This window comes from Haliotis rubra, unplaced genomic scaffold (assembly GCF_003918875.1).
Source record: "Haliotis rubra isolate DU_JTF1 unplaced genomic scaffold, ASM391887v1 Scf1, whole genome shotgun sequence".
NCBI lineage: Eukaryota > Metazoa > Mollusca > Gastropoda > Lepetellida > Haliotidae > Haliotis > Haliotis rubra.
The window spans coordinates 1,727,681-1,742,996 of NW_025764891.1; the positions used below are offsets into that span (position 1 = coordinate 1,727,681).

Genomic DNA, 15,316 nt, shown 5'->3' on the forward strand with positions numbered 1-15,316 from the left:
AATCATCAATTTGAAGTGACCAAATGTCCACATCCTTACAATGAAAAACCCCACTTAGTCTCTAGAGAACTCACATCCGTTGCACGGAAAAAACACTCTGTATCTCGAACCCTTGATAACACGCCACATTCTTACAACGTAGAAACCAACTCTGTCGGTAGGCCACTCAGTCTCTCATACCGCCTGAATACCTCGCACGTCCTTACCTCCGAGAAACTCATCTTTAACAGTGGGGTAGCCTAATGGTTAAAGCATACGTCCATCACGCTGAAGACCCGGGTTCGACTCCCACATGGGTACAATGTGTGAAGCCCATTTCTGGCGTCCCCCGCCGTGATATTGCTGGAATATTGTAACAAGTGTTATATTTGGTATTACACTTTGTTAGTAAAGTACAGATTCTAGTACTTTTGTTGGGTTGAGTTCCATCAGGGATTCGAACCCACACCCTCAGAGTCATTCACCTAATCGCCAGCACACAAAGTCAGACGCCTAGACCGCTCAGCCACCGCGACTTTCACACAAAAAAACTAAGTCGGACAACTGGTAGGCCAGACTGTGGACTTTGTGTACCCCTCCGATAAGTGTAAATTGGCACGGCTCCCATGATTACACAATGCCATATAGAAAGTGGTCAAATGTAACATATTTGGGATTACACTTTCTTAGTAACGTACAGATTCTAGTACCGTTGTTGGGTTGAGACCCATGTTGGAATATTGCTAAAAGCGGCGTAAAACTATACTCACTCACTCACTCACTGTAACCTAAGTGGATACCATAAACACAATCACCCTCGGGATGCCGGGCACGGAATAACTGCAAAACTGGAAAAGTGTTGAAAGCGCTCGTAAAATACCATTAGGATACACGTTCACATTAAATATAATAAAATCATTTAAAGGCTTAAATTCCTTCTCACAACGAATTACATGAAACGGGGACTTAATTCTGGTCATTTATGATTCAACTGTGGAAATGACAAACGAATATTTATTAATGATTACACAATGCCATTTACAAAGTAGTCAAATGTAACATCTGTTGAATATTTATTAAGACTTGCCAGGCTTTAGTTTATTAAAAGGTAATGATCAAATATACAAATCTATATTGGATATTAAATTGCAAATGATTTGATACAAATGAACGTACCAACGTGTCACTAAACAATATGCCGTCGCTTTCAGTAATTGAAATATGTATATGTCCTGGCGTGGTTTTAAAGATGAAAATACTTCCTCCATCAGTCAGCATCTTACAGAAGAAGGAAAAGAAGAAAATTGTTTATTAAAGTGTCCCATGTTGTACATCATAAGAGACATAACAAATATAGACATAAACTTGAGTACAACATCCGACCAATACGGCCTATGAAACACTATTTTGCATTTAGAGACAAAAGTTAAAATCAAATAATAAATTACTAATAACTATTAAACAATAGTGTAAAATTACTGGGGATGCCAAATTGAACCACGAAGTTAAAAGGAGGACAAGAAAGTGAAGTTAAATAGTGAAGAGGTAGGGTAATTTGTGAATTGACGACGTCTAAACATGCGTAGGGGTAAAGCGGCTACTTGTTTAATAAACTGGCAATATCTTGCATAATGAGAGTGACCTGGTCAACAGGAGTGTACTGGGTTAAGAAAGGGTATACTACCGTGACAGCGTTCCATAAGCCGTATCTGACATCCAAATAAAAATTACAGCCTGCCGAGAAATGAATTTCGTCCTCGACTTCATAACTGTTATATTTACTGCAAATGCGTTCTTCCAAGATTCATAGATTCAAAGGGGGGTTCCCGTTTTGCCGGACGCTTTTGTTATAGATAAAAATTCACTGATGCACGATAATCCTTTAAACAATAGGGTATTAACTTATAGTCTGTTTCGGCCTAAGAAAGTACACACTGTAGCTTCATCTCGATATTTCATATTTCACCAATTCAACATTTTGGGTACATTTTATCTTAATGATAAAATTCATAAATAAATATTTCGTACATTTTCAGAAAAAAAAAAAATGGTAACTGTAGACATAAATAAATATGCATAACTATTTTCTGAACTGAACTTGATCTTGATGGTGGTTGTGTATGTTCCTGGAACTGCTGAGAACATCACTGACGGTGTTGGCCGTTGCAGGACAACCTGTCTTACAACATTTCAAATGAACTCGGTCCCTTTTTGTGCTCTTAACCCTAAACTTGTGACCTAGATAGATTAAGTGTCTACCTACCTCCCCTCGAATTTGGAATGTTAACTTGAACGTTTGCCATTTTGCAATGAACGAACCATGTCTACATTCTTTATATACAGGCACAACTTCAGAAATAATCATTGGAATAAGCTTCACTCAATTCAGCTAATATAATTCGATTTAACTAAAATCAGTTACTAGAAATCGAGTTCACTCAAAACAACTTGGTGCCTTGTAATTAATGATTTCGAACTCAGTCTGCCAAACGCTTATGTCCCCCAAATGCCTATGGGTGACAAGTAATCACTGAAAACAGACTATAGCCGGCAAACTAGCCGACCGTTACTTTTAATTCGTTATCATCATCAGCTGTCCGGCAAAGTGGGGTATGACCGATTCAAATCACTATTATTGGTTTGTATTACAAGGGGGTAAGCGCAGTAGTTGGAACAGTGAAACAAATTGAGCGTTATCTTAGACCAGCCCTACTCGTTCTCGGATTTCATTTAATGTGCATACCCCCATGTAATACAAACCAACAATAGCGATTTGAAACTACGATCGTTTGTTAAACAACTTTTATCCTAAGTTAAATAAAATTCTGAGATTCAAATGTTCAATTGGCAAGGTAAAATTATGAGGATTCGCAATCTTAATTTCACTTTATTTGATTTACCGTGAAATTCATCGGTACTTTTTCATTGCAAACATACTATAGTTAGTTATTGGTTTTATTTAACGTCGCACGCACAACTAAGGTATTTCGGCGACGGAGTAGTACACTTTTTATGAAATGAGGGGGAACAGAAAATAGAAATGTTAAAAGTGTGGTGTTACTAAAGAACAACAACAACAAAAACCGACTATTAAGGGAACTTTAAATGGGAGGCCGAAATAAATCTTCCAAGGGGGTCTTAGGTCGTTTATATCTGTATAGATGTTCAACCTGTAAAGGTAATGTCTTCCAGCAACAGCACGCGAAAACAAATTGCTCATGCGTCCCCCGAGCACATTGTTCCACTTCTGAAATAATGAAAGGTGTTAACGACATCTTATTAATCTCTTAAACAAGAGTTTCTTAAATGAGTTAATCTGCTCTAGAAATACAAACTCGGGTTACTGCCCTGGAGGTAGTTGCGAATTAAAGTGGCAGACATTGTTTTTACTTCCATTTGTCAGGGAATTTCACACATGCACGTGTTGTTTTAGGAATAGAGCTAATTAATTGTGCTGACTTTGACATCTAATAAGCTCGAGTTGTGGCAAGGAGCCCTTCAAAGTTAATCCCCTTTCAGACGCTGATATTGTTCCGTCACCTCATTTGTGGAATTGATCACCGTTATAAGCTGACCGTAGTAAATCTGACCGCACGGGACATTGGCCTCAACCAGAAGCCGACGTTAAACTTGAAATCATCATCATCTGACCGCAACTCAGTTGTAGCTATTTAACAGCCGACACGGGACACAGACGGATATGACCACGTGAACATCGATCCGCATCGAGACTTGACAATACGATACACCAGGACCGTGTTTGTAAGTCATTGCTGGTAAGACACCAATATCGTATTACCCGGTTTCACAAGCCACACCTGAATTGAACGCGAATACCAGGTCACATCGATCGCCTGGGTGTGCTTGCTGGGTGAAGTTAACACAAGGATATATCAGGTTCCATAGCTGTATAGGATATAGGCAACTTGTTAAAAACAAACTCCTGTGTATCTGATGTGGTGGTAAAGAAGAGCACACCTGTACGTTGTCAACAAGAAAGTTTTACCGACGACTGATGTGGAAAGGAGACCGCTTGTGGATTTTTTACAAAACCAGTTTGGAGTGTCGCCATAGAAGGGCTTATTCATGTATGGGATAAAGATGTTGACGAAAACCTTCCGTGATCTGAAGCGTTACAGGCCAGTCGACATGCGCAAAAGGAGTGAGTACATATGATATCGCCATTTTGTTTCAACATTGTTTGGGTTTGACGCATTCCCCCCCCCCTCTCTCTCTCTCTTCTGTTTCCTCCCCACACCTCCCTTCCTCTCTTTCCCTCCTCCCTCCCTCCTCTGACTTTAGCATATTTTCCTATCTAAAAAAAATAATCACGAAGGATGACACATTTGTTGCATATGTTTCTAATGATGTGGTATTTAAAATGTTCAATTATGTATGTAAAGTTACACATCCTCCCCCTCACCCACCAACCTCTCTGCCTCTGCCCTGTCTCCATCCTTCTATCTCTGCTGTCTATAACCTATCGTAAAGTCTTCCGCTTTCATCTTCATCATCCGGGATTCGAACTCAACATGAATCACTGTAGTCCTACCCGTCACAGAGCCTCCACGTCTCGATAATAAAAACAATGTGACACGACCCGTTTGCCATTACACCCGAGTTGGCCGGGCCAATGATACCAGTCCCTGAGCTATTTCTGAAGACATTTTCTGCACACCAATAAAGGCGATATGATCTTTCACACACCCTTTGACGAGATAGTAGTTGGATATCTATTTCCTTCAAATGGGTAATGAATAGCGTCCCGTCCATTGTTACACTGACTATTAATCATTTTCTGTAAAAAGACCAGTCGAGTCTATTGTTGTTTATATAATAAAGGTATATTATTTACCACAGCCCGACACTATCATGAAACACTGGATAACCACGACACCGCGAGGTATCATCTTGCTTCTGTTCTATTGAATAGATCGAGACGAGTTCCTGTAGAACAAGGTCATCAGGACCTAGAAGTACAAGTTAACAGATTCTAGTATGTTGCCCGCCAACCTTCCTACGACGGCTACCTGAAATCAATTCTGTAGATCTCTTACAAAGGCAACAAATATCAGTCACATCACAATTTTTTGTACACGTGTATACTCCAGTCATTCTTCAGAAAACAACATCTAGTCATGCAACAGCAATTCCTTTAGACAGGGAACATGACTGCAATAATCATCGGTAATGAACCCAAAGAGATTCAGGTGCTTAAACAACCCCATCTTGTAAAACCCGCAACGAGTACCCCTTCCATCTGGGAATAAAAAACAGTTTGTTTGAAAAACGGGTAGATCAAGACAAACTACAATTTGTGCTTTTCGCTTGATGAGTTAAGAAACGCACACACAACTACCTCCTACGCACACGCACACCTCCCACACACGTGCACACATAATATCCAGTTGTTATTATTGCTTTTTAGATTACAGCGAAATCACATGATATTCTTTGGTGTGTGAATGTGTAATTTGCATGACTATTTAATGTTTCCAAAATTATTGTAATCAATGTATACCATTTAGTTTCCATTTCAATAGTTATTGCAATGTGTTCCAATTTCAACTGTTATTTCATTTGAGATTAAAATGTGCTTTGGTTATTTTGATCAAATTGATCTCGTATGAATACATATCTTTGCCATATTCAACTCATTGAACATATTATTCGCTTGTCAATCTGATTTGGTCTATGAAATACTTCGTGTTTCTTTATTATCAATATATACATTTTTATTTGCAGATTTGAAAAAAGTATGGATCCTGCTGATAGTCATGACATTTGCAACTTACTTCCTGCAAAACTGGTTCTGTTTCACGCCTCCAGTACCGGACCTTGACCCTCGGGGTCATCCACACAAACCACATAGCAACCAGCACAATCAGCCGGAAAAAGCGGGCACTCAACACAGAAGGAAGTTAAATGATCCGGAAATGTAGGTGTATTTAATCAGTATGGCTATGTGTAATACACTGAACGTAACGCTAAGAAATCCAGAGTGAAAATACACTACAAACATTTTAAAAACAACAACATTAGAATACTCATGGCTGATTTGCTAAAGATTTGCTTCAAAGAGGTGTCACGGATTCCTCAAATGTATAGGTATTGCAATTAGGTGTGTAGAACTGTGTCCCTTGTGTCCCAAACACATATCGTCAGTTCGAGCCTCGGTTTGCCCCGGTCATGTTTCAAGGTTTCCCATCACCATAAAGGTTCAAGGTTTCCCATCACCATAATGGTTCAAGGTTTCCCATCACCATAATGGTTCAAGGTTCCCCATCATCATAATGGTTCAAGGTTTCCCATCACCATAATGGTTCAAGGTTTCCCATCACCATAATTAATGGTTCAAGGTTTCCCATCACCATAAAGGTTCAAGGTTTCCCATCACCATAATGTTCAAGGTTTCCCATCACCATAATGGTTCAAGGTTTCCCATCACCATAAAGGTTCAAGGTTTCCCATCACCATAATGGTTCAAGGTTTCCCGTCACCATAATGGTTCAAGGTTTCCCATCACCATAATGATTCAAGGTTTCCCATCACCATAATGGTTCAAGGTTTCCCATCACCATAAAGGTTCCCGCCACCATAATGAGGTTTTCCCATCACCATAAAGGTTCAAGGTTTCCCATCACCATAAAGGTTCAAGGTTTCCCATCACCATAATGGTTCAAGGTTTCCCATCACCATAATGATTCAAGGTTTCCCATCACCATAATTAATGGTTCAAGGTTTCCCATCACCATAAAGGTTCAAGGTTTCCCATCACCATAAAGGTTCAAGGTTTCCCATCACCATAAAGGTTCAAGGTTTCCCATCACCACAGTGGTTCAAGGTTTCCCATCATCATAATGGTTCAAGGTTTCCCATCACCATAAAGGTTAAAGGTCACCATAGGTTCAAGGTTTCCCATCACCATAATGGTTCAAGGTTTCCCATCACCATAAAGGTTCAAGGTTTCCCATCACCATAATGGTTCAAGGTTTCCCATCACCATAAAGGTTCAAGGTTTACCATCACCATAATGGTTCAAGGTTTCCCATCATCATAATGGTTCAAGGTTTTCCATCACCATAAAGGTTCAAGGTTTCCCATCACCATAAAGGTTCAAGGTTTCCCATCACCATAAAGGTTCAAGGTTTCCCATCACCATAAAGGTTCAAGGTTTCCCATCACCATAATGGTTCAAGGTTTCCCATCACCATAAAGGTTCAAGGTTTCCCATCACCATAATGGTTCAAGGTTTCCCATCACCATAAAGGTTCAAGGTTTCCCATCACCATAATGGTTCAAGGTTTCCCATCACCATAATGGTTCAAGGTTTCCCATCACCATAAAGGTTCAAGGTTTCCCATCACCATAATGGTTCAAGGTTTCCCATCACCATAATGGTTCAAGGTTTCCCATCACCATAATGGTTCAAGGTTTCCCATCACCATAAAGGTTCAAGGTTTCTCATCACCATAATGGTTCAAGGTTTCCCATCACCATAATGATTCAAGGTTTCCCATCACCATAATTAATGGTTCAAGGTTTCCCATCACCATAAGGTTCAAGGTTTCCCATCACCATAAAGGTTCAAGGTTTCCCATGGGCATAATGGTTCAAGGTTTCCCATCACCATAATGGTTCAAGGTTTTCCATCACCATAATGGTTCAAGGTTTCCCATCACCATAATGGTTCAAGGTTTCCCATCATCATAATGGTTCAAGGTTTCCCATCACCATAATGGTTCAAGGTTTCCCATCACCATAATGGTTCAAGGTTTCCCATCACCATAATGGTTCAAGGTTTCCCATCACCATAAAGGTTCAAGGTTTCCCATCACCATAATGGTTCAAGGTTTCCCATCACCATAAAGGTTCAAGGTTTTCCATCACCATAATGGTTCAAGGTTTCCCATCACCATAATGGTTCAAGGTTTCCCATCACCATAATGGTTCAAGGTTTCCCATCACCATAAAGGTTCAAGGTTTCCCATCATGGTTCAAAGTTTCGATAAAATGGACCCGTGAAGATCCGGGTTAGAACTGATGTTCAGTAACCCATGCTTATCGCAAGAGGCGACTAACGGGATCGGATGGCCAGGCTCGCTGACTTGGTTGACACATGTCATCGTATCCCAGTTATGTAGATCGATGCTCATGCTGTTGATCACTGGATTGTCTGATCCAGACTCGATTATTTACAGACCATAAAGCTGGAATATTGTTGAGGGGGCGTAAAACTAAACTCACCCACTTACGTCTATAAACTGGTTAAACATGGTTAAAGTCTTAAAGTTGCATCGTCTTTACCTTAAACAAACTGTCACTCCATGACATAAGCAAACACATAAAACACAACTAACGTCTCCTCAACAACCACCTGTTCCCGGCATGTTACCCTATAATAGACATGGACTGTCGCTCAACTAATACTCTTTCTGTGTTACAGAGATTACAAGCAAATGGAACCAATAGTTGCACCAGATAGACAACAGATACAACCACAGCAACAACAGAAGAGGCAACTCCAAATTAATCTGGATTCCAAAACCAACAATAAAACACTCAACGCTGGGGCCAGGTAGTTCACATTTTAAGTCACCGGATGTATTTCTTAAAATTTAGACAAAATCTAGGTTGGATATATGTGTTTGTAGATATACTGTTGTCCGTGATAAAAATTGATTTGCTAACCAAAAGTGTAAATATCATTTGCAGTTCCGTGACAAAACTTGAGAGCTGGATAGTCGTACTTTCTTCAAACGAATGTGACGTCACTCACTTCAACAAAATACCAGGATGGAAAGTGGTCGTTGTCGGCAAGACTCCGAAAGGGTGCAAGTATGTATCAGTTTATTTTTTTCCCCACCAAATCATAATTATCGACATTGGTTATTTTAATCTCAGAGACGAGTAGCATTTTCTGAAGGTGGGCAGTGTGGAACAAAACAAGCAGGACATGTTTAAGAGGATGCGACAAAATCAATTTTAATAGGTAGTCGTATTCACAAACATATTGTAATGTCACATTATTACCAAAAAAGTCACAATCGTTTGATTGACTAATCAAATCTTTCACTCACTCACTCACTCACTCACTCACTCACTCACTCACTCGCGCGCACGCGCGCACACACGCTCGCCATAAATGATGTATTATTTTCTTTATATTGTTACAGGCCTTCCAGCGCCTCTCACTGCACATACCTCAACTCTGGGAAGGTGAAATCCCTCGGCTATGCTATTTCCAAACTTCTCTCAGGAAACTCAGACAGCATGAAGATGATTGGTTACCTGTATGCCATCTCCAAAGGAGCCACCGTCATCTACGACACGGAGTGTCACATCTTTCCCAAATTCAACCGTTTGGACTTCGCAATGTCTGGCAACACCAGCAGTCTGGCATTTGCTGATGGCCCCATCTTTAATCCATATGGTCATTTTGGATATCCCATGTTATTCCCCCAAGGGTTCCCCCAGAACGCGCTGTATGTCAAGGGTCCCCATCGCTATCGTATAGTGGACATAGAGGTCCCGCTCATTCAACAAGGTCAAGTGAATTTCATGTTAGGAAAGCAGGACGTGTCGTATCTTAAACTCACCAAGGACCACAATATTACATTTGACAGGTCATCCCCACCCGTCTGTCTGTCGGGCAATAGGTTTGGACCAATCGGCTCCATGAACACCGTGTTTCTTTACAAATCATTTCTCACTATGTTCCTGCCTACCAAATGCAAAGGTTCCTGTAGCTCAGTAAGAGGATACTTTGCGCAAAGACTCTTGGCGGAAATTGGTGGTAGTACTGGATTCCTGTCCTCCACAGCTTACTCTTTAACCCATCCTACTGGTAACAGCAAATTTGTGATTGGTAAGCAGTCAACAGACAAGAGCACTGAAAATTTAATCGGCTTGTTGAAGAACTGGAAATGCACCCCAAGTCTCAGCATGTTTGCGTGTGCAAAATCTCTTGTTGATCACCTCGTGAAGCATTCGTTCATGTCCAAGAAAGACAAAGCCTTGTTTGACGCATGGGTCACAGACTTGAAGAAGCTTAAATTCAAAGAACCAAGACGAAGAACCATTGCCGATGTTGATTCCAATCCCACCATGTGGAACCCTCAGTTAACGTATGCATCGTCAAGAACTATCCCAGCAGAGATTTTGTTAGGCACTGACACAACCCAAAAGCATATTTCAAAGCATATTTTCAAGAAACTATACGACACGTGTCCTAAACTGAAGTATACCCTCTCGGATTGGCTCAATGCCCCAATAACAGACATCATGCTGGTTGTGATATTAAATTATGAATTTCTTCATAAAAATCTCGCCTACCTAGAATTTTCTCACAGGAGATATTTCAGACATATTATGTATTGTGGGCCAAGCTACCCCGGGTTTGACAAAATTCTAAAAGAGACGAATATGGAACATATTACATACGTTGAAGGTGTGGAGAAAGACTCGTGGTTTTTTATATACACGTGCCTCATTCATGCAGCGAATATGAGGCTAAATGTAAAGGGTTATCTCTATATGGGGGATGACATCCTCCTTAATCATTGGAATCTTGTTGATCTCCCAAGAGACACATTCTGGATGCCAATGCCTGTAGCCTATGTCGAAAGGAATCATACAAGCAAATATTGGTGGTACTATTGGAATAAGCCCATTGGAAGGAAGGCTGCGAATCTCTTTATAGATGACTTACAAACTTCCGCGAAGAAGAACCCCAATGATGCAATTTTGAACAATTTTTTGAAAGAGTATGATAAAAATGTCAATCTTAGCAGAGCTGTTCATCGATCAATTGATGTGTTTTATGCTCCTGCTCGTTATAATGCAGAACTGATCAGACTTGGGAAGATGTTCAGGAAACATAATACCCTGCTTGGTCTAACAATTCCTATGCTGCATGCTGGTCTCGCTAACTTCAAAGACTCATTTCACCTCAAAGGGAAGAGTCTATGGAAGAAGGACAGATCAAATAACCTGGATGCGTTCAAGGTTGACTCTCATTATATTCATCCTTTCAAAGCAGGAACAGATTTGGACAGGAAAGAAGGAAAACACTTCTTTTGTGATTATTATTTTCCACTTTCGGAATCGAAGTTATTAGAGATAAGGAACAAATTGCACAAGAATAGGTAAAACAAAGTCCCAGGACGATTATGACGATTGTCAGAGAAGAACTTGTGAAAAAATATAAACATAAATTGTCTCATCACATTTATCCTGAACAAAAAACAGAAATGTGTGTATAGTGTTTTGTGGAATTGGGTGGACGAAAATGTGTTTTGAAGTGGAGCACATGAATTGCCTTGGGAAACTGGGTGTCATGAATGGTGACGTTTATATGTGTTTGTGGGTGCTTATTGTGGACATGACGTGCAATGCTCAATGGACATTTCTGTAAATATCGAGCCAAATTGTACTTTTATGAAAATATAATATATTATAATATATTCACACAGTGGGATTTCGTAATAAAATATGGAATTACACTGGCTTTTACGTTTTGACATGTTTATCGGCACTGCCCTGATTGGTTTTGTGCAGTTAGTATGTTTGTGAATTACCACTTTAAGCATGTATGCAGCCATATCACGATTGAGAAACATGGACTGTCGTTCTGCACCCATGTAGGGAATTGAACCTGGGCCATCATCGCATGGGGTCAACGCCTATACAACTAGCCTACTCCTGCACCCGATTTGTTATTAGCAATGAAACACTTTCTTTAAAATGAGAAAGTAAGTTGAATATCGTGCATTCCTTATAAAAAAGGCTAATATACATCTTAAGGAAGTTGTCAGGGAGATAGGTTTTTTTTAGTTTTTTTTTAATTTTTTTTATTCATTTCAGTGAAGCATACAAGATGGCATATGAATATGATATGATGAAACAGTAGACAAGCATGACATATGCATCGAGTACTAAGAAGGTGTAGTCCTGAACCCGACACATGTTGCATTTGATTTTCATAAAGTGTAATCATACAGAAAGTAATATAGTGAAATATCCATATTGACATAGCAAACATTTTGGTCTAACCAAAACAATACAATAAATAGCGCATGATACACTTATAGAAAAAAGTATTGTAGTTTGAGGATATTATTTCTGTTCCTTCTATGGTAAATATGGTACAGTGAAATAACAATGTTGCATAGCACACATTATAGCCAAGTATAATAGATATAATAGCGTAAAGCACTTTTTATAGTAGGTAGTGCATCGTACATTTATAAGAGAAAAATACAGTAAGGCAAAGGATATTGTATCAGTTCCTTGTGGAAGCAAGAATTATAGTTTGAGGATACTACTTTAGTTCCTTCTATGGTGAAGATGGTACAAAGAAATAAGAATGTTGGCATAGCAAACCTTATAACCAAGCATAATAGATACACTAGCATAGTGCACTTTTATAGTAGGTAGTGCATCGTAAATTTATAAGAGAGAATACAGTGAGGAAAAGGATATTGTTTCAATTCCTTGGGCTATTACCGCAATGTTGTTATTTTTCTAATGTATGATGAAGTAACAGCATTTGCATAGCAAATAGTATAGTCTGGTATGCCAGGTAAGGATAATAGTACTCAGGCACAAATATATATTGGTACTACAGTTTCAATTCCTTGGGCCATTTTCTCTGGAACTTTGCGATGTTGTTACTTTTTCTGGCTATATATCTTTCAATTGATAGAAGATTTTTTAGTGAATTTAGAAATTTGTCCAAAGTCGGTTTTCTATCATTTATACTGGCTAGGTATATGAACCTTTTTCCAGCAAGAATGATGTTATCAATAAAAAGATAGCCAGTGTTAATCCCCAATAATATTGTAAATTTCGTAAATAGGATATTAATATTAACAGTATTTTTAATATATATACTTAAGTCATTGCAGAAAGTCTGAGCAATATCACATAAAACATACACATGTACAATGTCTTCAGATTCTTTTTTACAGAGTGTACAGCGATCATTATCTATTATTTTCATCTTCACTAATTCTTTTCTTGTATAAATAACTTTGTGAATGAATCTGTACTGAAAATCTAAGAGTTTAATATCATTTGTACACTTTCTATAATTTAAGAAAATAGCATCCCAAGGTATAGCAATGTTTATCAAAACTTCCCATTTTCTGCAAACATCAGGCAATCTATCTGATTTGATCAATTTGTCATAAAATGTTCTACAGCCTGTCAGGGAGATAGTTAGCAATTTAATGTTTAATGTAAGCTATGAAATGACATGGGGTCATATGGGGATATTGCAATGTTTGGCTTTTGTCTAAGCAAATAATGCCATATAGCTGGATCATTGCTGAGTGTGGCGTCTAACAACCAACATACAAGCACTAGATCTAAGCAAACAATGCCATATAGCTGGATCATTGTTGAGTGTGGCGTCTAACAACGAACATACAAGCACTAGATCTAAGCAAACAATGCCATATAGCTGGATCATTGGTGAATGTGGCGTCTAACAACGAACATACAAGCACTAAATCTAAGCAAATAATGCCATATAGCTGGATCATTGCTGAGTGTGGCGTCTAACAACGAACATACAAGCACTAGATCTAAGCAAATAATGCCATATAGCCGGATCATTGTTGAGTGTGGCGTCTAACAACGAACATACAAGCACTAGATCTAAGCAAATAATGCCATATAGCTGGATCATTGTTGAGTGTGGCGTCTAACAACGAACATACAAGCACTAGATCTAAGCAAATAATGCCATATAGCCGGATCATTGTTGAGTGTGGCGTCTAACAACGAACATACAAGCACTAGATCTAGATCTAAGCAAATAATGCCATATAGCCGGATCATTGTTGAGTGTGGCGTCTAACAACGAACATACAAGCACTAGATCTAAGCAAATAATGCCATATAGCTGGATCATTGTTGAGTGTGGCGTCTAACAACGAACATACAAGCACTAGATCTAAGCAAATAATGCCATATAGCCGGATCATTGCTGAGTGTGGCGTCTAACAACGAACATACAAGCACTAGATCTAAGCAAATAATGCCATATAGCTGGATCATTGCTGAGTGTGGCGTCTAACAACGAACATACAAGCACTAGATCTAAGCAAATAATGCCATATAGCTGGATCATTGCTGAGTGTGGCGTCTAACAACGAACATACAAGCACTAGATCTAAGCAAATAATGCCATATAGCCGGATCATTGTTGAGTGTGGCGTCTAACAACGAACATACAAGCAATAGAAGTAAGCAAATAATGCCATATAGCTGGATCATTGCTGAGTGTGGCGTCTAACAACGAACATACAAGCACTAGATCTAAGCAAATAATGCCATATAGCCGGATCATTGTTGAGTGTGGCGTCTAACAACGAACATACAAGCACTAGATCTAAGCAAATAATGCCATATAGCTGGATCATTGCTGAGTGTGGCGTCTAACAACGAACATACAAGCAATAGATCTAAGCAAACAATGCCTAAGTGACTAGCAGGGGAATGTGGAAGGTGAAGTTGGTACATCATGACATTTGGATTTTGAGATAAGAATTACACAATGCTCTGATGACCCGTTTTCGATCAAATGTTTGTGGCAGATTTAGTTTTGCAAGGAGTCTTCACCTACAGTTCACGCAGGTGTATTACTTAACACACTATACGCCAATAGATCAATACATGAGGAATACATTTCAACTGAATGTAGTTTCTATTGAGTTTTGTGCTTGAGATCTTAAAAAAAAACAAATAGCTTCAATTTAATATTCAAATATACTACCCATCAAAAGTTTAGACTCACTAGTGTAAATGTAGCCACTTACTTCAGTCAACTGTTCTAAACTAGATTTTGCAAAATATCCCATACTGTTTAAAGGTACTGTTTACACATGAACTGATGTATTGTACAACAAAATTCGTAACGTTGCAAAGATTATTGTCATGAGTACAGTAAATAAAAAAACTCAGTGAAAATTGGCGAATTCTTAACAAAACTTTACACCAAAACGCAGCTGTTCAGATGCATGATATTTTCACATTTTGCAGTAGGTTCCCCAAGTCAGTGGATAAATTCATCTTCGATGTAACCATAACATATAGTGAGTGCTTTAAGTGAGACTAAACTTTTGATGGGTAGGATATCATATCAGAAAGTAATGTTTAATTCCGAAAAGAGGAAGCCGTGTTGTCTTCGGAATGTTTGTGAATCCCATGTTTGTTTGTTTGTTTGTTTGATTGATTGTTTATTTACTTGTTTGTTTGTTTTACCTGCACTTAGCAATATTTCCGCGTCATGATTGTAGTCTGTTTATAATCGTATAGGACCAAATCATTG

General features: G+C 38.9%; 1 protein-coding gene and 1 long non-coding RNA gene across 2 annotated transcripts; one reads left to right on the forward strand and one right to left on the reverse strand.

Annotated features, from left to right (window-relative positions):
• Positions 1 to 307: 307 nt before the first annotated feature.
• LOC124260129 lies at positions 308 to 2,640 on the reverse strand. The gene is made up of 3 exons (XR_006894077.1): positions 1,156 to 2,640; positions 754 to 827; positions 308 to 342 (listed from the first exon to the last, which is right to left on the reverse strand). It is a non-coding gene; the product is annotated as an uncharacterized LOC124260129 (long non-coding RNA).
• Positions 2,641 to 2,834: 194 nt separating this feature from the next.
• Positions 2,835 to 11,483, forward strand: LOC124259221 (probable glycosyltransferase STELLO1). The gene is made up of 5 exons (XM_046693665.1): positions 2,835 to 4,141; positions 5,725 to 5,917; positions 8,426 to 8,557; positions 8,695 to 8,817; positions 9,156 to 11,483. Exons 1-5 carry the CDS (start codon positions 4,066 to 4,068, stop codon positions 11,128 to 11,130), a joined length of 2,499 nt encoding a protein of 832 aa, XP_046549621.1. The 5' UTR covers positions 2,835 to 4,065; the 3' UTR covers positions 11,131 to 11,483.
• Positions 11,484 to 15,316: the final 3,833 nt, after the last annotated feature.

Coding starts and splice junctions, on each gene's coding strand:
- LOC124259221 (XM_046693665.1), top strand. CDS start 4,066: ATGTATGGGATAAAGATGTTGACGAAAACCTTCCGTGATCTGAAGCGT. Junction 4,142..5,724: donor AGTCGACATGCGCAAAAGGA/GTGAGTACATAT, acceptor TTTTATTTGCAG/ATTTGAAAAAAGTATGGATC. Junction 8,818..9,155: donor AAGACTCCGAAAGGGTGCAA/GTATGTATCAGT, acceptor ATATTGTTACAG/GCCTTCCAGCGCCTCTCACT.